Source organism: Sus scrofa, chromosome 8, assembly GCF_054392235.1.
Source record: "Sus scrofa isolate SSC_HxYL_T2T_F1_AM1 chromosome 8, Sscrofa_HxYL_maternal_Yorkshire_Landrace_v2.0, whole genome shotgun sequence".
Lineage (NCBI taxonomy): Eukaryota > Metazoa > Chordata > Mammalia > Artiodactyla > Suidae > Sus > Sus scrofa.
In genome coordinates, this window is record NC_139390.1 from 111,029,224 (window position 1) to 111,055,005 (window position 25,782).

Here is a 25,782-nt window from a genome sequence, read left to right on the forward strand (position 1 = left end):
TAATTCAGGCTAACTAGCATCCTTTCTCAGGAGTTTTCAAATTAGAGCTTGCAGAAAAGATCCATTTTTTTTCTCTGATTGCAAAGCTATAAAAATGTGAGCTCAAGAGTTCCCTCATGGCTCAGTGAGTTAAGTATCTGGCATTGTCACTGCTGTAGCATGAGTTCAAGCCCTGGCCCAGGAACTTCCATATGCCAAGGGTGCAGCCAAAAAAGAAAAAAAAAATGTGACCTCAGAGGTGCTTGTGGTAATGTGCCTTTTCATTTATAATATCTAGTCTGGAAAAATAAGGCAGATATGGGGAAGGCAGGAGAGAGAACGTCCCTGAAGGACCTCTATCCTTTTATAAAATATGGAATTCAAGTGTTGTGTTCATTGGACTTCTCAAAGCTCTGTAACATGACATTTTGTTTAAACATCAGAAGATCATATTTAACATCCAGGACATCTTAGCCAGCTCTTCCATAGCCAAAACTTTACTGGCCATACATCCCAATCTTTCTAAGCCTCTGCTTTACCAAAATCAGCATTAGCTAGTTAACTACAGTTAGTGGTTTAACCAGTAGCCTCCTTAATTTTTGCTGACTTATTGTCAGCTTAGGCAATTTCATTACCTTTGTTTGTTATTTCACTTTGAAACATCCTAATTTTCTTATCTGTAAAATTGAGGTGAGAAATAATACCTATAAATGCTGTCTTTTGATAATGCCCCAGATAAAAGCAACTGTAAGGTCTTATACTGTGTTATTATGGCCATTAGTGTTGTTATTATGATTACCAATACTGCTGTCATCAATGATAATGTGATGCTGTTAGAACCTATATGTTGTTTTTCTTGCTGTAGTGTGTATTTTATTATAATCCCAGTGATGCAGGAGACTTTAGATTCCATCTGGTCCAGCCTCCCACTCACTAAAGAATCATCCCTGCCAGTGGCTGTCCACCCTTTGTTCAAATATAGTGACAGTGATAGAAAACCTGATGCTTTATGGGGCATTCTTTTCCTTTTTAAGACTTCTTTTAACTGTTAAGAAGTTTTCATCACAAAGGGTTGAAATCACCTCCTAGTAATTTCTACACACTGGCCTTATTTCTGTCCTTTGCAGCAATAGAAATCTATTTTCTCTCTTCTATAATATCTTTTGTGTTTTAAAGCTAGAAGTATTCCGTACTCTCAACTTTTTGAAAGCCTAGTATTAAACTAATCCACTCATTCATTCATTAACTATTTTATTATGCATCACTGTATCCTACAAAGATTTAAAGTAAATTCTAAAAAATAAAATAGAACAAAATGAATTCTAACATGTAATATAAAACATGGTCAAATATAAGAAAAAGAAGCAGAGCTATAGGAAATTAAATATGAGTAGAATGTAAAGAATGAAAGCTAAAGAACAGAAATATGCATGAGCCTTTGGTTTAAACTTGTTTGGCTCTGATTTAAAATCAAAAGGGAGGAATTCCTGTTGTGGCGCAGTGGAAATGAATCCGAATTGGGACTAGGAACCATGAGGTTGTGGGTTTGATCCTTGGCCTCACTCAGTGGGCTAAGGATCTGCTGTTGCCGTGAGCTGTGGTGTAAGTCGCAGACCCAGCTCGGATCTGGTGTTGCTGTGGCTTTGGTGTAGGCTGGCAGCTGTAGCCCCAATTAGACCCCTAGCCTGGGAACCTCCATATGCTATGGGACAAAAAAAGACAAAAATAAAAATTAAAAAATAAATAAAATCAAAAGGGAATATGATATCTAAGTTATCAGAAACAGGAGAACATTTTTCTGTCATCAAATAAAATGCTTTTTCCCCTATGTCAGCCTCCACCTGAGGAGGCTCTTATCTCTGTTCACTGACAATAGGCTCATCAACATGTCCCTGGAAAATGAAGTAACAGGCTTCAAAAATCCATGAAATGAATTCAGGACGCACTTTTGTTGTCAACCTCTGAAAAAAATGTGATGCCCAAAAATAAAAACAGATTTTTACAATTAGCTTGATTATGGTTTGGAGAAATTATTTCCTCTCTTATTTCAGACACTGTTGTTTTTATCAGGACAGTTTAAGTAAAATTGTTTTAACTTATTGTGCAACTATGTCACTTTGTTAGCCTATATAAGTTTATGTTCAAAATACTAAATTTTGGGATTTCCCATTGTGGCTCAGTGGTAATGAATCCAACTAGTATCCATGAAGATGCGGGTTCGATCCCTGGCCTTGTTCAGTTGGTGAAGGATCCAGTGTTGCTGTGAGCTGTGGTGTAGGTCACAAATGTAGCTTGTATCCTGTGTTGTTGTGGCTGTGGCATAGGCTGGCAGCTGCAGTTCGGATTCGACCCCTAGCCTGGGAACTTCCATTTGCTGTAGGTGCAGCCCTAAGAAGCAAAATAAAAATCAAAAAAACCAACAAAATACTAGATTTTTTGTTTCATCGTTTTGTTTGTATGGATTAATATTAAGCCAAGTTTCACAAATTTTAATGCTATTAGTTTTTTTTAAATCTTTCTAGGGCTGCATCCTTGGTATATGGAAGTTCCCAGTTAGGGGTTGAATTGGAGCTGTGGCTGTCAGCCTACACCATAGCCACAGCAACACTGGATCCTTAACCCACTGAGCGAGGCCAGGAATCGAATCTGAGTCCTTGTGGATACTAATTGGGTTTGTTACTGCTGAGCCATGTCGGGAACTCCAATGCCATTAATTTTTTGGGATACAAATGCTTATATTGTCTCAGAGCACTGGCAGCTTCATAATCTGTTTCCTTTATTTCTTTAAAATACCATATACCTAATCTCTTAAGAGTTTAGTCTGTATCTCATGATTCTTCCTCAATTTTTATATTGCCAAAATTAATAGTATCTTCTTTGTCTTCAGCTAATCATTGAGGAAAATGTTGATGAAGGCTAGATTCAGCTCCAGCTATAACTGAAGTTAACCCTAATGGCAGCATTAAAATTGTTTGGAAGCCAAGTAGAGACCGTGTTTAAGGGCAACATGGTACCATAAAAGAGTATCGCCTTTAGACTTAGACAGACTTAGGTTCAAGTACTGACTTCACCATTTATTTTATGTGTGACCTTGAACAGTTATTAACTACTTTTAAAACGCAATTTCCTCATCTGTATGTAGTAGGGTGTCCTAGCTAATCCCTAACTGGATTGCTTTTGACAGGATTAGTAAAATTGCAACCTCTGTGGGCATTGATTTGCATGATTTTATTTTCTGGCAATATTTTGTAATCTGAGAGAAAGAATGAAAGAAAGAGTTGAATTTCTTGTGTTCAGAAGCAACATGATATGATAGAATGGATGTAGAATTATGGAATTCTTGCTCTCAAGTAGCTCTGTTGCTGTGGGCAGGTCAGTTTACCTCTTAACCTTTCTTAATCCCTAAAGAAAGGAATTGGGAGTTCCCGTCGGGGCGCAACTGAAACGAATCTGACTGGGAACCATGAGGTTGTGGGTCCTATCTCTGGCCTTGCTCAGTGCGTCAAGAATCTGGCCTTGCTGTGAGCTGTACTGTAGGTTGTCGACGCAGCTGGGATCCTGCGTTGCTGTGGCTCTGGCATAGGCCGGCAGCTGTAACTCTCTTAGACCCCCTAGCCTGGGAATCTCCACATGCTGCGGGTGTGGCTCTAAAAAGCAAAAAAAGCAAAAAAAAAAAAAAAAATAGGAGATGGACCACATGGTTCTGAAGTAAGGGATTGGACCACATGATTCTAAATACTAAAGATATGAATAAAGGAATCTTTTCCTAGTTCTTACTTAATTCCAAAATATCTCAGGAACTGAATGCTTTATGTAAATTATTTAACTTTCCCAACAACCCTAAAATAGAGATTAATATTCTTATTTTAGAGACAATGAAAGTGAGATGCCTAGCACAGTGTCTTCCATATAGGAGGCACTGAATAAACAAACTGAATGAAATAGAAGAACTTACCAGGTAAGTATGATGTCTGGTTATAGCTGTGGAAATACAGTAGAGTAAGTAGAAATGAAGAAGGTAATATGTACCACTTGAATAGATCAAGGAGTAAAGGTCAAAGATATCTACCTTTTTGATTGAAAGCCATTCAGTAGGATTTTTGGTGCATAAATATAATTTCTCTTTCACTTTTTTCTAAAACAAGTTTTATAACATGTTTTATTTATACAGTTCTTTAGAGTCTTAAAGATAGAAAGGATATCAGAGATGAGTTCTCTAAAATCCCTCACTGTATAGATGAGAACATTTAAGTTCAGGGAAGTAAAGTTACGTTTAGACACTAATAGAACCAGGACTAGAATTCAATTCCTATTCACACAGAATTTGCCTGGTGTGAAGTATCTTTCATGAAATATTCTGAAATTTCAATCAGAAATAGTACTCTTTTGTTTCTTAAAATGCAATCAAATTTCTTCTGTATTCAAATACTTATGGTAAGCATAATTGACATCTTTGTGCTGTGCTGAAAGACAAGGGAAGGGGAAAATAAGGAAGAAGTCAAGAGCATTTCACAGGTAAAGATTTTCTTTTTATAAATCAGAATGTCTATGGTAGTACTTTGACTTTATGAAAAACACTGTGGTGTTCAGATATGTGCCAAACTTATTTTTCTTCCTCTTGGGAATATAACAGATTTAAGTCTTTATGATGTATGTGTGTGTATACACACACAAAACTATACATCTTAGACTATATTGTTTTTGAAGTAGTTCTTTAAGAAATGCAATCATAAAATAACACTGCCTTTTGCTCATAACTTATTGGCGAAAGCTGTGAATCTAACGGAAGTTTCCCTGGAGAGCACTTTTCTTTGTAAGGATGATAAAAATATTCAGGGCACCAGTGTTTTCAAGTTGAACTTCCTTGTTGAAATTCACTTCACAATCAAAAGAAAAAAGGAAAATAAGGTTTGTTTTTTAGTAGAGTAATAAAATTGTCAAAAAATATTCAGTGATAGAAATAATTCAAAGATTTATAGGTAAAAGCAGAAATTTTAGAGTATTTAATTTCTTTATTTCTTAACTGTTACTGCTTATGAGTTTTTCATTCTCTTATTTGTAAAAAAGCCCTAAAACTCAAATTATGTTGGAGGAAAAAACAAACTCTTGGCAAATAATATCCTTGAAAATGTGTGCTAATGCCTTTTTGTATATTTTTAAATCAGGATTTTCTGATTAAATTGTTTTCTACAGATTTTTTTCTGCTACTGTTTCAAAGTCTTTTTATTCTGAAGAACTCTATCAAATTAGTTATAGTAATTTTAATGTGATGGAGAAAAGCCATTCTAGTTGCTTAAAACAGTGCTGACATTTAAATTTTAAATAGCATTTATTAGTACATAGAGCTGGAATTTTCAAACATTTTAGACTACAACCTAGAATAAGCAGTGTATTTTACATTGTGATCCAGTTCACATGAACACATATAAAACAAAATCAGTAGTTTCCTGAAATAATACTATTTCTATGAGTGATATGCTCTGATATTTTCTTTTTTTCTTTTATTCTCTTCCATCTCCTTTGAAAAGCTGCTGGTCATAACCATCCAAATTAGTTCTTATATCCACTTAATAGAACAGAACCATAGTTTGAAAGACATGGACCAAGAGGTTTTTAGTGGACGGAGCAATGTTTACTCTTTTCTTTAATACAGTATGGAAATGTATTCTCTTCTGGTTAGAAAATATTCATTTTGGTTTGATATTGTCACATTAACTTTTTTTTACTGATAAAGTAAAACTTACTAACTTGTAAAAAAAAACAAAAAAAAGCCTTTACTCTCTGGTTCCACATTTTTATTAACATTACCCTGATTCAGTTTTATTTCTCTGTGACTAATAAAGTATACAAGTTTTATAAGGCTATATTTATATAGACATAGATAAATATGAAATCATGTATAGTATGTGATGTCACCAGAAGGTGTATGGATTGTACCCATGTGGTGGATTGTGTTCTCAACTGGATAGGAGAGAGAATAAAATGGTGGGAGGAGTGTTACAGCAGAAGCAGGACTCCTGGTTCTAATTTTAAACATGCAATGTGAGACTGGGCGAGTTTCTTAACTTCTCTGACCTGAGAGTTTCTATTCTATAAATGAGGGACTTGATCTAGAATATTTCAAAATAGTGTCTATTTCTCAAGTGTTTTGATTCTAAGCAAATAGTTGTTTATTTAAACCAAAGAGAGTGTTTCATTATACTATTAACGTAATACCAGTGGATTGTATTTGGTCAAATAACATTTTTTGCTTCTTACTCATTTATCTAAAATATCAGGATTTCCCGTCGTGGCGCAGTGGTTAACGAATCCAACTAGGAACCATGAGGTTTCGGGTTCGATCCCTGCCCTTGCTCAGTGGGTCGGCGATCCGGCGTTGCCGTGAGCTGTGGTGTAGGCTGCAGACACGGCTCGGATCCCGCCTTGCTGTGGCTCTGGCGTAGGCCAGTGGCTACAGCTCTGATTCGACCCCTAGCCTGGGAACCTCCATATGCCCTGAAAGCAGACCAAGAAAATGGCAAAAAGAAAAATAAATAAATAAAAAAAAATTTAAAAAATAAATAAAAATAAATAAAATATCAATATTCTTTGGCATGCAAGCAATTGGGCACTTAAGTAAACGTCAGGGTATGATCATTAACCATAATTGATATATTTTATATACATATGCATCTGAAAACTTGATAGTTTTTCCCTGTTTCTATGTATCTTAGTCTGTTCAGATTACTGTAACAGAGTGGCATAGACTAGGTGGCTTATAGACAACAAATTTCTTTCTCGCAGTTCTGGAAGCTGGGAAGTCCAAAAGCTAGGCACTGACAGATTGGCGTCTGGTGAGAGCCTACTTCCTAATTCATAGATGGCTATCTTCTCTCTGTGTTCTCGCATGGGGAAAGGGGCAAGGCAGCTTTGTAAAGTCTCTCTTATATGATTCTAATCTCATTCATGAGGACTATACCCTCATCACTTAATCACCTCCTATAAAGGCCCACCCCCTAATATTATCACATGGAGGCTAGGATTTCAACATATTGATTTTAGGTGGGCCATGCTCATTCACAATATAGCATTATGACAAGTTTAATGTGTTTTTGATAGATTTTGATGAGTTTGTGAGGAAATTCATTGTAATTAATCGTGAACTCTATCCATTTCTCTTTCTGTATACCAGAGGTAAAGAATATTTCTTGGATAAATGTGGTCTGTGTTGTCATTTGACCTTATGTTCTGAAGTAAAAACTGAGCTTAGTGCGCTGTATGGCCTAGAAGGTAGCCTTGCCCGGGAGGCCTGAAACATGAGGCAAATCAGTTATGTTGCAGAATCTTCATTAGCGGCAGTTTTGCTTTAGGTAGAAGTAAGGCAAGATAGATAATAGGAACTGAGTTTAAAATTAGGCTTGTAAAGTATTCCTGCCTTTTCAAGATAAGTTGGGAAAGAAGAGAAAGTTGTTTCAGGATGATTGTATTTTCCATTATGTTTCCATTAGCTCATAGAGGAATCTCCTCCTTTCCCTTGTTATGACTACCATGTACCTAATTTCTTTGAGCAAGGTGGAAACCCCACTGAGAAAGGGACTTTGGATGATTGTTTTTATTCATTATATTCTAGAGAAGATCATGTCAAAATAGTGAATTCAGAGGCAACATACTTTCTGATGTGAAAATTTTCAAACAGATATTTAATTAAATAAAAATCCATTTTAGTCTGTAAAAAGAGATGAGGGATTATATACCCATCAGTCCCATGAGAACTCCTTTCTGTGTGTGTAATGTATTTTCTGAACAGGTATCCACCATAATAATGATGTTTTTAAATCCTCGAATGACCTCTAAAATATGTGAATGTTCACAAGAAATAGTACCATTTTAGTAAGATCCTAAAAAGTCTCCCTTAATTGCAATTTTGAGTCTGGAGAACAGAGTTAGCACTAATGCTTATCCTAAAAAGTAGTCACGCCACTTTGGTGTTTATGATTATGTATGTATTTAATATCCTCATTGCTCCAGCATATATTAGTTTCAAGTCAAGTTCAAATATATTTGTCCCAAAGGAGTTCCAATGTAACCTCTAATCTAATTTCATTCTAAATTCCTTTGCTTTTTTACTGTGTGATCTTGATGATTTGTAATTTTGTTAATAATAATAGCTAGCACTTACCAAGCATTTACCATGTATTGGGTAATATACTTTATAATGCATTATTTTTAAGATAGATACTAATTTTATCCCTGTAATTAACATACATTTATTTATTTAACAAGTTTTTATTTTTCTTTACTATACACCAGGCACAGATACAGCAGCTTTTTTAAAGTCTCCACCCCCAGAGAGCATTCATTCTGATGGGCAAGATAAATAATAAAAGAATAAATACAGACATTGTAGGTAGCAGCTACATCTTGTGGATCTCTAACAATGCGGTTGACTAAGGGCCCCAGTTCTACTCAGTCTGACCTCTGTCATTGCATTCTTGCAAGCTTACCTTCCGTGATCTGTTCCTAGCCAATGCCGGACGATGACAGTGACCCTAGGCAGACCTGTTTCTGGGAAACACAGATTGCTTTGGCTCAGGGATCCTGCAGCAGCCTTGCAATCTTTTTTAGACCTCCAGGCAGTCTAGAACACTTCCATGACTTCCTTTTGAGGTCAGCTTGGGTTTCTCCTTGCCTATCTTTAACTATGTCCCCATTTTCTCTCATGTGGGCAATTTTCCTAACAAAATTCTTGCAGGTTTAACCTTTTCTTGACATTGCTCCTCAGAGGACCCAGACTAACACATTATGTTAGGGAGTAATAACGGCTGTGAAGAATAATAAAAGCACAATAAGGGATTATAAGTGTGCTTTCTTAAACAAGAGTGGTCAGGGAAGATCTCAGGCAGAAGGGACCTTTAAACCACATAAATAGTTGGAGAAAACTGATTTACACAGTGAAGTAAATTGCTCAAGATGTATCACTGATTTGTGATAGATCAGCAGGCAGCTGACATGTTTAAATACAGCTGCTTTCATATACAGTTTATAAGTGAGAGATGATAAAATGTAATGTGAGTATCAAATTGGGTGACAATTCATGTCAGATGATTGTGTGTATGTAGAACAAAGCTACTTCAAAAGAGGTGAGGAAAAGGCTCTAGAAAACATAAAATAATGCAATCGTTTCCTTTAAGCCTGCTTCATTCTGGCATTTTTGTCCCCATTCTTTTTGATTTAGTTTGCTAATGCTGCAATTTCTATACTAGTACTTCCATCAACAATTGAATTTACATTTTTTCCCTTCTGACTTTCCAGTCCTGTTTTCTGAACCATCTCTATCTCCTACACTGCCTTAATTGTCATGTGTTTTAAATTATTATAAAATCCAGAGTAATAAGAAGCATATTCTTTTTGAATCTGAACTATAACCTCTCAGAAATAGCTTTTTTTCCCCCTTCTTTGCCCACATATACCAAATCTTCCTTTTGAAATCACATTATATTGAGAAGCCAGGGAAAATTTATATCCTGGTTTGAAATCTCATTCTTTTATTTGAGGAATTCAAAGAGAGACACACCCTTTTATTTATCTAATAGTACTTCAGCTTAAGCCATTGAAATTCTTACAATTTTACTTACTTTTTTCTTAGTTCTGAGAAGTTTAACTTTTTTAAGCATTATAATTTTCTAAAAATTCATTGATATATTTGTGAGGTGCTTTGGTTAGTTAGTTTGGAATAGATTCCCTTTGCTTGTTCTTTTGGCAAAAGCCTGGCACTCTTCCACCTTTCAAAGAAAGTGAACTGCCCTCCTGCCTACAGAATAGAACATGTGGAGGTTGAAAGTATTTTTCATAAGAAAGGGGGCATTCAAAGCAATACTTTCCTAAGCTTAAAAAAAGAAGTTGTGGCTGAGAAACTGCAATGATGTCATGTAAGTTTTATCTTGCATAAGCAGGAGAGTGAGGAAATTCCAGAATTAATAAGTCTGCTGGTACAGCTGTGCCCTGAGTTGGAAAGTTCAGGATGTTCTTTTCACACTCACGACTGGACATTTTGCCCCACATTAGCCTGTGTGAGAATGATTGGCTCCCTCCATTTCCAAGCTGCTAAAACATTTATAAATGGATCTATTTAGGAAGTGTAAAATTTTTCAGTGGATGCAATAAATGGTCAATTTTGACTAAAAATTATTTCTGTATTTGCCTTGATTTTGTAATAACTGATAGTTATTTTAATTATCAAGTCTTTTCAAACATTGAGTTAAGAAATGGAAGATACTGGCCTTGAGAAATGATTGAAGGGAGTGAAGAGTTAAAAGCCAAGAATGATCTTTCTAACCATAGATCTAGTTGTTAACATAGCTTTAGTATTACCTGGAGACCTGTTGGCCAGTTGATCATTAAGAAATTGGCCAAATAAAATAGGACATATAATTTCATGACCCAAATGTCCGTTGAGCAGTATAATGGAAATTGTATTTCTTCTAAAGTTTTGAAAAATAAATGATATTTTCATTTACAGGAATGTTTTTGGTGTGTTTTCACAGTAGATGATCTTGATGACAGTATGGCTATTAGTGTCATACATTTCTGTCCTTTTTTTTCCTGCCCTCTTTTTATTTCCTCTTCTTTCCCCCTTCATCCTTCAGGGAAAGAAAAAAAAGCTTACATGGATCAGAAGTATGCAGAATGCTGAGCAGAAACAAATGGGTTTAATCAGAATATGTTTCTGTGTTTCTCTAATTTCATAATTAAACATGCATATTGCTTGTTTCAACATTCTGAAAGTTCACCTTTTTATGATTATGAGTGCCTGAATGATTTTTGAGGGTGACTCTAAAATGACTCAGCTTTTAGCTGTATTTTCCCAAAATTAATATAAGGGATATTTTTTATTATTTTGTCTAGACATAATAAAACAGTTTAAGGCTGAAATTATTTTGAAAGACAAGTTATGGACCACGAGTTCTTAGAATATATATTTTAGAGCCAGACTCACCAAGTTCTTCCACTTTTGAGCTAGAATTAAACTAGTCACCTTAGTTCTCTGAGGCTTAATTTTCTTATTTAAAATGGAGAATATTTATAATACCTTTCCCACAGGATAATGATTAAAATAAAATAAGATTTAAAATATTCATTCATTGGCTGTTATAAAGCAGTGAGTATAGGAACTGGCATTTAGAAGCTCATCAACAAATGTTAATTTTATTAATTTACTTTTTTAAAAAATTTTCTCTCTCCTTTATTTCATTTTTCATGTATACAAATGTGGGTGGGAAAAAAAATGCCAGTCTTTCTGCTGCTATAAAAAAGGCGATCATATTTCTTCAGTCTTTGAAAGAGTCAGTTGCTTTTCAGGTCAGTGGAAAACTCATTCAAATTTCCTTTCAAATTCTAATTGTGTAGCAACCAGAGTGTGAAATTTTGGCATGTCTAAAGATGTCAGACAGCTGAGCTAGACTTAATAGACACTTCCAAGGAAGGAAGAAATATGATAGTGATAAAGGATTATACCATATTTTCTACCCGATCTTAAAAAAACCACAAAAACTTAGGATTCCCCCTTTATAAATGGTCCTTTATGATACTGGAGAATACTGTTCTATGGCTAACATCTTTAATAGCTGGCCTTTTTGGTGGTTAACAGAGTGATGATACTGAGTATAGATTTTTAACTATTTATAGATAGTTAAAATCATGCAATAAAATTTCAGTTTAATGAAAAAAGTAGCTCATTTTAAAATTGCTAATAAATAGCTAAGGAATTTCATAAAAATGCATAATAGAATATGACTAATTTTTTTATTTTTTGAAAGATTAAAATGAACCAAAAAATGGTATGATGGGAGTTTATCGCAGATGCCAACATTGTTATTTTAAAATAGGTAAACACCAAAACATAAATAAAACTAAGATATCTTAAAGATATATTTTAAACTATAGAAATGCTCTACAATGATAATACGTACAAATAAGATCCACTGAGTTCCTGTCATCGCTCAGTGGAAACGAATCTGTCTAGTATCCATGAGAATGCAGGTTTGATCCCCGGCCTTGTTCAGTGGGTTATGGATCCAGCGTTGTCATGAACTGTAGTGTAGGTCACAGACATGGCTTGGATCTGGCATTGCTGTGGCTACATTGTAGGCTGGTGGCTACAGCTCCCTTTGACCCCTACTCTGGGAACCTCCGTATGCTCTGGGTGTGGCCCTGAAAAGACAACAACAAAAAAAGGATGATTAAAACTACCACCATTTTCAGCATTACATATGGACTCTTTTATAAATATGTGGTCTTGCTACATAGCATTTTCAGTAATTTATTATACACTCTCCTTCCTTTCTCCTAAACTTAATCTGGCAGATACTTCTCCATGGATGAGACATTTCTTCTCTGGTATAAACATCTATCAGGGAACTTTTAACTGAATTGAAATGGGAAAAACTGATATTTATTTCTTATTAGTTTCATGTTGTATATTTCTTTAACCACATTTTAAGACATATCTGTAATTTCGTATTAGTTTGAGTCTTTTATTCCAGTGTATTAATATATTTCATGATAGATGTGTGCTACATTACTCCCAGTGCTTTTGTGTTCCATTTCTTGTTTTTGTTTGTATTTTATAACATGTATTCTCTAGTGATTAAGGATTTGAGCAGAAGTTAAAGATTCAGCAAAGAAAGCTGCCAATTCAAATTATACTTTCTCTCTCATACATATAGCATGTGTTTTGTTATTACTTTTCTAAAAATGCATAAAGTTGGCCCTAAATGTATAAAGTGGAACCTAATCAACAGACAACATTGGGATCTGTGAACTTGAATTCCATATGTACCTTGGTCATGAAAACTACAGTAGTATGATTTTCTTTGAGTCATTGTCACTCAGTCTCCTTGAGTTAATACAAAATGAAAATAACAACCCAATTGAACTCTGTAGAATGTCATCTGTATTAATTACCTAATGGTTCAAAGCACACTGAAAAATACAAAGCACCTTAGAAATTCTGAAGGAAAAGACTTAATTCAGACAAAGTTATTTTATCATGGAAACTTAACAGAAAAGAAGAACCCAAGCTTTTTTCCATCAGTTATGTTTGTATATCAACTCCAATAGCTTTCATCCCTGAAATAAAACTCTGAATTAATCTAAATAGCTTGCACTGTATATTTTGATTCTAGATCCATTTGAAAAACTTACTCAGGAGTGGCTCATATCAAAGGCAACAAAGATGAAACTTTTGATGTCAGTTACTTTTCTAGACTTTCTCAGTGAAAAAGCTGGATTGTGAACACAAGATTATGAATAAAGACAAATGAGTTAAAAATTTTTTAAATAAGATTTTGAATCGTTTATTAGTATTTGATCTGAGATTGAAATTAAATGCCATAAAAGGAAAATTGTTAAATTGCCACTAAATTATTGCTGCTAATGAAGTGTGTACATGGCTTGGCCTGTAAGTAGAATAATAAAACAGCAGCATTTATATTCAGAGGTTTTTATGGCACATATAACTTTCTTTTCATAGGTCATCTGATTCTGGTATGGTAGTATCCTCTGTGGGTTCAGTTGTTATCACTATAGGAATATTCTCAGATATCCATCCCTTAGGAGTCCTATTGAAGGACCGTCTGCCAGAAAGAGGATTGGCAAAGGCCATGAACCTGGGATCTGTGAGAAGTAGTAGCTCAAAATCTGGAACCTTGAATTTAACTATTTTTGATGCTTTTTCAAAACCTCCAAATGGGGTAGCAACTCTGTGAGAAATGAAAAAAAAAAAAAGAATACATGAGTTAGTATTAAAATTTATTTGCCAGAAAATAGAAAACAATTTAATGCATGATCTTATGGGCATTTTTATGTTATATTCTTAGTAAGGTTTCAGTTTTTGAATCATCTATTCAAGAACTGTACCTTTATGATAAAACAGATATTTCATAACAAATTCGTGTAAAGTCCTTTTGTACATACTCTTAATTTTGTACTAAACTAATCTGTGATTGCCTTGAGTTATCTCAAACATTTCTTGCCTTTGCGCCTTTGATAGCTAGCAATGTTACACTTGCTTAAGGTGTTTGCTCTGTGCTTCCTCTCCACTTGTGTATGTCCTATGGGTTTTAAAGTCCTAACTTCAACTATCCCAACCCACACTCCATTTCTGAACCAAATTCCTTTAGCATTGATTGACTTACGTGAGTCATTTAGTGCTCATACTATGCTACTTTGTCAGCTTCTCTCTTTCAGAATATGATTTGGTTTGGGATCCTCTGTGAATTATCTTTGAGGGCAAGAAGTATATCTTTTCATCTTTCTAGTTTTACCTCAAAAATCTCAAAATCCTTCTACTTATCTAAAAGTTCACCTTCCTTATTTTGGCATCTAAGGTCTCACATAACATTCTAGCTTTGTTTGATATAGCTATTAATCATTCATTTATTCGGTACCAGGTGCAGTGCTGGGGCTATAGCAGTGAATAATGTAGTCAGAGTCAAAGCTCTTATATTCTAGTGAAGGAAAGAGACAATTTAAAAAAATAAACATGTATAAGTCAACTTTACTGCAATAAACAATAAATTTTAAAAATAAATAAACATATAGACAGACATCCAATAGTGATAAAAACTGTAGAAAATTAAAATAGGATGATGTAATAGGGCATAACTGAATGACTAGATGGGTAGGAAAGGCTCCTCTGAAGAGGTGATACTTAAATTGTCATCTGAAGTTCAGAAGTTAGCCATAGACAATATACCTGAAGCACTTCAGTATTTTAGGTAGCAAAGGATAGCTAATGCAATGAATCTGAGGCAGAAATAATGTTGGCCTTTTTAGGGAAAGAAAAAAGACCAATGTTGCAAGGCAGGTAGGTGAGGGAGATGGTAGAGGGAAGAAAGGGCAGAGAGGCAGATTGGTGAACTTTGTCCAATAAGGAATATGGACCTCATTCTAAGCATGAAGGGGAGCTATTGTAAGGTGTTCAACAGGATAGTGGTATAATCTGATTAAATTTTTGTAAAGCTGACTCAGACTGCTGATACTGTGTAAACAATTATAGGTGGAAAAGAATGGAAGAAGGGAAGATTCTCCAGCAATTCAAGTGAGAAATGATGGCAGCTTGGATTTCAGGTGCTTTCCACAAAGAAGTGGATGGTTTCAGGGTGTGTCCTAAGGGTAGAGTCAACAGGTTTTGCTGACAAACTGGATAAAAATTGTGAGGGAAATATAGGAATCAAGGATTACTCCTAGGTTTAGACTTTTAGAAACTGGCTGGCAGAAGACAAAGAGGAACAGGTTTGGTGTGTGCATGAAAAAAAATGACTTTAACATCCCAATGGAAAGATCAATTATGCCAGTTTTGCCCTATTCACTTTCATATACCTTTGCCCCAGTCAGACTGATAACATTGCTTGTCTCCTTATGCTTTCCAACTTCATTGACTTTATTCATACTCATTTTTCTCTGAAGTACTCTGACCCTTGTTACTACATTTCTAAATCCCCTTTAAGTTGAGTTCTAAGTCAGTTGGACTTAAGTATTTATATTTAATATTGAAGCTTTCCCTGATCTCCCACAACTGGATATCTCTGCTAAGTTTCCATGGACTCTTATGTTTACCTCCCCTGTATCCCTATTTTCCATCTTTCAGTATATCCAATGGTGTGTCTGCCTTATTTCATACCAGGCTATATTCCAAGATGACTAGAATTCTCTCTGATTTATCTTTCTAACTCACTCAGTATATGTATTTTTATAATGTTTCGTACCTAAAAGATCCTCATAAACATTTGGACAGTAGAATTGGCAAGACTATATAGATTCTCCAGTATTGTGGAAGTTAATTTAAAGCCTGGAAGAGATCTGATTTTCTTTGAAGCTCAATCACTCTGTGATCTTTATTTAATATCTTAAAATTTGGGTAATAATAGTGAGGGACCATGGAGTCTGGTAAGGTAAGGAGAGAGTGATACATGGACTTTGAAAAATGAGACGGCTTTCATGTGTGGAATGGAAGCACCGCTGAAGTAAAGAATAAATGAAATTTAAAGGTAAAATGTGATAGAGAGTGGGATGCTTGAAGTTGAGATTTTGAAGATGATATAGGTATTAGTAATGAAAAACTTTAAGAAAAGCCAAGAGTGGAGTTCCCATTGTGGCTCAGTGGTTAACAAACCCAACTAGTATCCATGAGGATACTGGTTCAATCCCTGGCCTTGCTTAGTAGGTTAAGGATCTGGCGTTGCTGTGGCTGTGGTGCAGGCCTGCAACTGCAGCTCTGATTTGACCCCTAGCCTGGGAACTTACATACGCTACAGGTGTGGCCCTAAAAAGAAAGTAAAAAAAGTAGAAGAAAAGCCAAGAGTAACTGAAGTGGATCTGAGAGAATGATACTTAGCAAGATAGTCAAGGACTTGAAAGGGCCAAGAGTTTAATGGATCATTTACATGGATAGTTAAGCCACCAAAAATTGATGATAGGAATAGTACTGGGGGAGAAGACAGTGAGCCAGGTATTAAAATCTTCAGTGAAGGAATGTCCACAAGAGTGGATAGGTGACCTCAATGACTGTAACAGATGTTACTTTATTATATAGTATAGAATCTCATGTCTTATTGGCCCATAATTTTCTTGTCTTCCAGTGTTTTGCTCCCTTCTGAAGAACAGTATGTTTCATTTTCTTTTGCATCTGTTCTCAAGATGACTGAACTTATAATATTTTTCCCAAATTGCTGTGGAAGATATAGATAACAGCAGACCACTGATTTAATCTCAGTCTAAAGTGTATTTCAGCAGCCATAGCAGTATAGACTTTCAAGTCCAGGGCCTAAACCCATTACTCTGCAAGTAAGAGAGATTGGTTTGGAAAAGAACTTTAAGAATTTAGATTATCATAAAAACAAAAGCAAAAAAAAAAGGAGTTCCCGTCGTGGCGCAGTGGTTAACAAATCCGACTAGGAACCATGAGGTTGCGGGTTCAGTCCCTGCCCTTGCTCAGTGGGTTAACGATCTGGCGTTGCTGTGAGCTGTGGTGTAGGTTGCAGACGTGGCTCGGATCCCGCGTTGCTGTGGCTCTGGTGTAGGCCGGTTGCTACAGCTCCGATTCGACCCCTAGCCTGGGAACCTCCATATGCCACAAGAGTGGCCGGAGAAATGGCAAAAAGACAAAAAAAAAAAAAAAAAAAAAAAGAATTTAGATTATCAGTGAGATGCTTTATGATCGTTAAACTTCAAAAGGCATAACATTAATCAAAGCTCATATTTATTTACAGAGAACCATACACTTGACACTGTTTTAAGTACTTCTTCAACTCTATTGTTATAGGAATCACTTTGGGATCTTGTTAAAGTACAGATGCTAATTCAGTCAATCTAGAGTGTGTCCTGAGATTCTGTATTTCTGCCAGTTCCCAGGTGATGCCAGCACAGTTGGTCTGACCACACTTTGAGTACCAAAGCTTTACCTGATTATCTCATTAAATTCTCACAACTTTATGAGTTTTTATATACCCATTTAGTAGAAGAAACTGAAGCACAGAGAATTAAATGAGGTACCAGAGTCATAAGATGTAGAATCAGCACTTAAACCCAGGGATCCAGACTCACTGAAGACTTGCTCTTCTGTACTACCTTATACCATACACACATGAGATAATTCTTAAGGAGTATTGTGTCTGTGATCACTTCCTCAGTAGAGCAGTAAGTTTAGTAATCTCAATACCTGGCTGTGTCTAATGATGTCAGACTGGGTTGCTGTCACATTTGTGATGTAACTAGCTAATTTAATGTCCCATGTTTTGTCGCTTAATTTCATGAATTAAGAGTCTTCATAACTCAAATTTGATTCAGTACATAATTAAAACTTCTTATTCTTAGGTGTCCAAAATATCCAAGGCACTATTTTCTCATTTTAGAAATTTACCATTGTATAGCAATAGTTTGTTCATTTGTTGATTCATTTATTCATATAACAAATTACCGATTGCTTATATCTAAACACTGTGCTGTATGCTAGGAATTCAAAGATGGAAAGCTTGCGGTAGGTCTTAAGTTCAGTGAACCCAGAGACAAGTAAAGACTGAAACACGATGGGCGGGGGGGAACACATTATAGACTAAGATAGTTACTTTGGGAGAAAAATATCCTGAATGCAGAGAAGCTTGGGATAAAAAGCTTTGATCCTGGGATCAGGACCAACTACATAATTTTGTAAAACACAGTGTAAAATGAAAACCTGGGATCCCTTGTTAAAAAGTTATTAAAAATTTCAAACATTAAAGTAGAACTTTAAACCATCCCTGGCCTATTTAAGTGTATGGCCTCCTGAAATTACACAGTCCATATGTCCATTTGGGGTACTTGAAGATATATACTTATCCATTGAATAGAAGAGACAGGAATAGAACATCTCTAGATTTAGGCTGAATTTGGTGAATTAATCTTGTATTTGTTAATTCCAGAAATCACTTTTACTTATTTTTTTTTCTGAATTAAATGAAGAAATGTTTCTGTAAATGTCTATAAACAATGAAATCGAGTATTTGAGTTTGGCTTTTAGTGTATTTGTTTTCCCCCTTTCTGTCTAGTTCTATTTTTTCTTTTTCTTTTTTTTTTTTTTTCCTTCTCAATTTAAGGGTCATTTTCATCTGTAAATGAAAACATTCCCTTCTGTTCCATCACCAATCTCCTGCCTCTTACCACTTATCCAGTGAAAGGTTGCTATTTGAAAAGCAGACTTTTCTTTTCTTTGGCACCACTGAGACTATGTCCTGTTTGTTTAAATTTTTATTGCCCCCAGCCACAAAAAAGAAAGAAAATCCATTAACAGAGATGTTAAGCATTCAAAATGAGAAACTATTTGTAAGATTTGATTTTTTAATATCTCTGATGGTAGTTTCAAGTTTCAGTCATTTAGCGAAGCAAAAATTCCGCTAAAGATTTGGGATATTCTACTGAAAGATAACTGTGTATCTCTATAATTCCCATAACATAATTTCTTCATAGATCAGACTTAAAATGATTCTTACACTTTGTAATCTAAGTAGTGACTAACGAGCTTGTTTCATTTAGATTCAGTTAATATATGCTTTCATTTTGATTGATCAATAATTGGTTTGTGTTTATAAAAATTAATAGTGCTGGACACATACTACAGTCATAATAATTATTGTGTATTCTATAAGGTAAAGGATTATGTAAAATGGCTATATAGAAATTAAATTATTCTACTAAATAGATATTGTAATATATTTAAACATACTTAATCATATAATCATGAATATATTTTCAGAGAAAAAGTTAAGTGACATACCCAAGTCATACAGCTTTTTGAAGCAGAGCTAGAAACTTCGTTGCTCTTAATTTACTTTTCTTCACATGGTACATGGGTTTAAAATAGTGTTATTTAAATGTAACACAAATATTTAAATATATAAAAATGAGTACAAGAATATAAAGTTGAATTAAACTATGGGTTATTTTGAAATTGTGATTACACTTTGGAGCCCATTCTCATCTAGTCATTACCCTGCTGAATGTTGTTAGACCACATCTCATCTTTATATGCTTTATTAACAGTACCTAGTAATTATGTATAATAATATGGGGCTACCAAATAACATTATTTTACTCTTTGCAAAAGACTTTAGGAATATTTGGAAACTCTGTTTCTTCTCTCTTTATTGTTCTCATTTATTTTTATAAAAAGAAAAAAATAGTTATATTAAAATTTTCTCAGGTGAAATGGAGAAGTACTTTAGCAGGTTAAGTTCTCTTTCTCTGTCTCTTTCTCACACACACATACACATATACACACTTTATGTTACATTTGCAAAAGTCCTGATTTAACACAGGGAGCTACATTTCCTAATTATATAGTATTGTGTTCATTGTTATAACTCTCAACTTCGGTCTTTATACAGTCAATAGACATCTTTTTATAATCAACCCTTTTACGTTAGTGTGTAGAACTGGAAGCAAACTACTGAGCAGGTATGGGGTTCTGAAGCCACAGGGTACACAGAAGCCATACGGCATTTCTAAATCACTAATCTCAAGTAAAATCTTCAAGTGTTCTATTATTTTCCATTTCTTCATAGTGTTTTACTTTATGTGATTTTCTATACTCTCATTTCTTGAAAAAAATTATATCGTTGGTTATACTGGTCTTCCAACATCCTTTCATTGCCACCACACTTCAACCCCTCCATAAATTCTATAGTATACCTCATTTATGCAATAGATGCAGTACTAATACTTTTAGTATTACTACTAAAACTAATAGTACTAGATGTAATATTAGTAGATATGTTACTAATGTATTGCCTTTTTTTTTTTACTAATGTAGTACTAATAATAGGTGTAGTCCTAATACTATAGCAATATATGAAAACTAAAATGTTAACAGTACAGTAATTTTAAAAGTACTAAATAAGATTGCTGTTTAAGTGCACACTTTGTGGCAATTTTTTTTTTTTAGGGCCACACCTATGGTATATGGAGGTTCCCAGGCTAGGGGGCCAATCAGAGCTACTGCTGCTGCTCTACACCACAGCCACAGCAATGCCAGATCCCAGCCGCATCTGCAGCCTACACCACAGCTCATGGCAATGCTGGATCCTTAATCCAATGAGTGAGGCCAGGGATTGAACCCACAGCCTCATGGTTCCTGGTCCGATTTGTTCCTGCTGTGCCACGATGGGATCTCCAGCAATCTTTTGTAAATCAAAAGTTTACTCCTTAATTTATTAATTCTTAAGTGAATAATCATTAAGCATCATATAAACTGGGTGAGTATGAGATAAGATATTCAAGATATTTTTACTCTAAAATGAAGATCAAGTGATCAAAGAATGGATTATGAGACCATTAAAATATATATGTGAAAATTATAAGAAATAGCTAACAGGGAAAGATAAATGTCCATTGTATAAACTATAATGCAGATATTATTTGGCTATATTTTTGGTGGCATAAGTTTTGGTTGGTATATATGCTGCAGTCTTGGGCCATAAATCCCTAAATTACCTTTAAAGCCTATGCTAATATAAATTGAATCTGGAGTTAGATGGTAATTCTCACAGTCCTGCATGTAAATTATTTCTGAGATTCTTGAACAGCATTGTCATTTGGAGCAACACGTAAACGAATATCAACCTTTGAACTAGAAATTATTATTAACATTTTAAAATATGGGAGAAAAATCTTGTAACAATGATAGTTTCTGAATCTTAGAGCCTTCATTAAGGCACTGATTCTTGATACATAAGTAATACTGCAAAAATGAGTCTTTGCCTCTAAGGAAATATTATATATTGCTATCTAGAGTTTTTTAAAAAATTTCTATCGGAGGATTCATTTCTCCATACCATGATATAAACACCTTGGTATTACCTACCAAGTGTCACCCAAGATAACTGAATTACCTGTTAAAGCTCCTGTAATCAGGCAGTTCTGCCTTTCCTTCAGGCTTGAAAAGTTTAGGGTATAAAGCCTCTAAAAGTTCCGGATCATTGCTAATGGCCTGTTCCCAGGGTGACTGGTAGTACTTAGGGACAGCTGTGGTGTTGAATCTTTCAGGAGGAATTTCCTTCAGTGGTCCAGAATATCCTTTGGAAAAATATTGCAAGAATAAGTAAACACAGAGTGCCTGAGAGTGACTAAACTCCACCTAACATTTTATTTTACCATGTTTAATTTTTCACTCAAGGGTAAATTTATGAAGAATGAATTCCTTTCCAGAAGTACTCTTGCTAAATGTAGTTTAATTTTCAAAAATATGACATAGATATTGCTAATTTCTATGTGAAAGTAGTTGAAATTTTTATAAATCCACTTTACTCATTACTCCTGGGGAAAAACTTAAAGGTATTTGCTTTATGTTATTTTGAAAAGATATTATCTAAATAGGTCAGGTAATATCTCTGATTTAGTATTTTAAAATCTAATAATTCTTCTAGATAACATATACTGTTTTAGAAAATATAGTCTTAAAGGATTACATTTCAAGTACTCGAAGGGAGCAGAAAATAACAAAAGCAGTCTCCACAAGGTCACTTCACATATGGCATCTATAAATTTGGTACTAGACCTGGATTTAAGTCTTGATCAGTTAATAGTGACTTATAGTTATTCACAACTTGAGGTTCTTAATTTGTAAAATGAGGATTATAATAAATGTCATAAAGTTATTAAAGAAGACAAATACAGGGAGTTCCATTGTGGTTCAGAAGGTTATGAACCTGACTAGTATCCATGAGGATGCCAGTTTGATCCCTGGCCTCGCTCAGTGGATTAAGGATCTGGCATTGCTGTGAGCTGTGATGTAGTCCAACAGCTGTGGCTCCAATTAGACCCCTAGCCTGGGAACTTCCTTATGTTGCAGGTGTGGCCCTGAAAAACAAACCAAAAAAAGTAGACAATTATGTATCACAATACATCATAAATTATACAGTTCTAGACAAACAGGGTTTTAACATAACTACAAAGACTTAATTTTTAATATGCTAGGTAATTGCCAACAAATGCAATGGACCATCTAAAAGAACATAAGACTACTGTAAATGTCTTACATGACTCCTCTAGATCTAAATCTTAACATTTATCTTGAATTTATCTACAAAATTGATATATAATGAGAAAAGGTGTAACATTTAGATACCATTTACTTAAGGATCAAGTGATTTGGGTCATATATTTAAGTGCACAGCAATTTTGTCATTCTGTTTGTAAGGGGATTAGTTACCTGGTGCAATGTTTTCTGGATTTGGGGGACTTCGTGGATCCGGGGTGTTGGGAGGAGTAAATGGGGCTTGTTGTGAACCACTTTCCAAGTTGTTCCCATCCAGTTTCCCATTCTGCATGGCAATATTGTGCTGTATTTGATTGAAAGTAAATTCAGCTGAAAACTTTAAAAGTTAGATACACTGATAGGAAATAATCATAAATGTGAGACTCCATTTATATACCTAGAATTTAAATACAGTGCCCCTTCACTGTTACATGAGGTCTCAATAATTTACATGGTAATTGATTGAGCTATTAAATGAGAAATTTTGCTGGTATCAATCCAAGATCTGTTTTGTGATGACAATCCACTTAATAATAATTAATCAAGTCATCGTGTGCCAGGCACTGTTTCTAGGGCTTTGTATCAGTTATTTAATATATTATTCACAACATACCTGTAAGGTAAATATATTTAATTTTTAAGTCTTTACTAATTTAATTTCATACAGCATAATCACCAAACATGTGATTTAGTCATTGTTACATCACTATTTTATTAATAGTTAGAATTTAATTATATGCCTTAATATGCCTTGTTTTAAAATTTAATCTGAAATTTGAACAGCAGTCATATATAACAAAATATACTTTCAGCTGCATTAACATATAGAAGAAAGAATTTGAGATTTATAAAAAATAAAATGCTTAAAAAGAGTTTGTCTTTTAAAGTTTTAGGTGAATTTGTTTTACTGATATAATTTAGGATTTACTTTATGGCAATATAGCACTTTAAAAGCAATCAATTTGCATTTTAACCAAGAAAAATAGACATTGTAATGTTAATAACCTCAGTGATGTGGCTAGGACTTATCTCTATAATAAAGTATTGTTTTAATTATATATGAGAAATTTTTATATTTTAAAGTGAAGTCCATGTATTTAAGAAGTACATAAAGTCAAATCACTTTTTTTTTTTTTTTTTTGTCTTTTTGCTATTTCTTAGGCCGCTCACGCGGCATATGGAGGTTCCCAGGCTAGGGGTCCAATCGGAGCTGTAGCCACCAGCCTACGCCAGAGCCACAACAACATGGGATCCGAGCCGCGTCTGCGACCTACAGCACAGCTCACGGCAACGCCGGATCCTTAACCCACTGAGCAAGGGCAGGGACCGAACCCGACTAAGAACCATGAGGTGGCGGGTTCAGTCCCTGCCCTTGCTCAGTGGGTTAAGGATCCGGCATTGCGCTGAGCTGTGGTGTAGGTCGCAGATGTGGCTCGGATCCCGCGTTGCTGTGGCTCTGGTGTAGGCAGGCGGCTACAGCTCTGATTAGACCCCTAGCCTGGGAACCTCCGTATGCCGCAGGAGCCGCCCTAGAAAAGGCAAAAAAAAAAAAAAGACTATTTTGTCCTAAAATCCAAATACTTACCATAATTAAAGACCATAAATTAACACCTCACCTGACAAAATTATGAGGAAAATAAAGTTTATCCCATTTTCAGGCTTCACCAAGCCACAGCCCCTCTCCAGGTTCCTTTACATTCACCTTACTGTAGGCAATACCCTGGTAAAGCTGCTATGAAAATGAGTAAGGCAATATTACTAGTGGTAAGCTGACTTGTAGAAAAATATAAGAAAGTATGAGAGGTAACATTAAGGAGGTGAGTAAAGGGTCCTCATTACTGGGCATGAGTTTGCATATTCTATAGGCAATAAGAAACAGTTTCTAAAAATGAGTAATGCTATACTCAGATGCATCAGTTTTCAGTGTTTTGAATGTATTATCTTAAATTTTCAACTTAATTGACTAGATTAGTAAGTTTCTTCACTACTGAACCTACACCACCTTTTAGAAAATAGTTCTTGCTAATTTTAATTATAAACAAGAGATAAATATAGAAAGTTTAATTGTATCATGCACCAAAAATACTTCTTTCTAAGTTACTGAAATGTGTCCAAGATATGAATTTCACCTAAGCTTGCAGAGCATTGTACCTACATTAAATTTAAAAATTGTAATATTGATCTTCTTTAAGACAGAAAAGTCAACTCTTTCTAGCTAGTCATTGTCAGGAGGCACCAGTACCTCTGTTGTCATTGTTGAGTGTACGAACAAAACCATTTCCCCAAAGCTAGTTTGTTTTTCTATTAAAAAGTTCTTCCTTTAAAATCTTTCTGACGGTTAAAAGAATGTGCTATTAATGCAATATGTAAAATATAATTTAATTAATTTGTTTTTTAACTTTTGTTTGAGGAAAACCTTTGTCCAAAGAGTTCTGTCCACTCTTTGGTTTTGTTGTTAATAAGTACCAGACTTCTCTACATAATGTGAAGTAAAATGCTTTGAGAGGAGATCAACTGTGTCTGTAGTTCCCAGGCATGTTTCAGTGCCAGGATGTATTCAGCCAACAAAATGATTATACTTACTTTATGGAGCACTGTGTGCTTTGGAAGTGTTTCCATTCCAAACATTTAACCAGTGGTGATAAGACTGTGGAAACTTTTAGTACCACCAATCTCCACTCCCTCTCCCTCCTGTTAGTGGAATAGACCAGTTCTTCATGGAAAATCTGTGAATTTACAATCTCTCTATTGAACTAAAAAGATACTCACATCATACATAATATTTCTTTTGGTTATCCACCTAATACTCCGATATGGGGAAGAAAGTCTAACAGAATCAATGGAAAGAAAATTTGTAGAATACTTGAATGGCAATCTAAAAATATATATAGATCTAGAAATGTTACCCATTTATTTATATACCACATAGTCAAGTTATACCTACGTTTATTTGAGCTTTAGATTCATACTGGAAATTTTCAAATGTGTATTTGTCAGATCTTCTTTGTCGCATCTTAAATAGTCTGGCACCACGGTTACTGAGGTGGGATAATTCTTCCAACATGATGTCCCTGGGAATGCTGACTTTTTTGCCCAGGTCCATGCCATCTACATCTGTAAAAAATATTTATGTGCATGAAAACCCCAAGATGAGCATTTTTAAATGCTGTGCTAAATTCATAATTTATTACCTGTAGAATAGCGACTAAAATACAGGCTCTTTACTCAGACTGCTTTGGGTTGAATCCTGGCTCTGG

General features: G+C 34.9%; 2 protein-coding genes across 15 annotated transcripts in view; one reads left to right on the forward strand and one right to left on the reverse strand.

Annotated features, from left to right (window-relative positions):
• Nucleotides 1-25,782, forward strand: part of SEC24D (SEC24 homolog D, COPII coat complex component) — a 445,620-nt gene that overhangs the window by 5,268 nt on the left and 414,570 nt on the right. The window lies entirely within an intron of this gene.
• MYOZ2 (myozenin 2) overlaps nucleotides 12,897-25,782 on the reverse strand; it is a 30,404-nt gene continuing 17,518 nt past the window's right edge. For 4 of the 10 annotated variants that reach the window (XM_021100520.2, XM_021100518.2, XM_084971088.1 and 1 more), the window contains 4 exons: nucleotides 25,470-25,639; nucleotides 22,700-22,829; nucleotides 21,381-21,564; nucleotides 13,289-13,718 (listed from right to left, as the gene is read on the reverse strand). In XM_021100520.2, the coding sequence (XP_020956179.1) occupies nucleotides 13,484-13,718; nucleotides 21,381-21,564; nucleotides 22,700-22,829; nucleotides 25,470-25,628 (708 nt within the window). In that variant the 5' untranslated portion in view covers nucleotides 25,629-25,639 and the 3' untranslated portion in view covers nucleotides 13,289-13,483. 10 annotated transcript variants of the gene reach the window in all.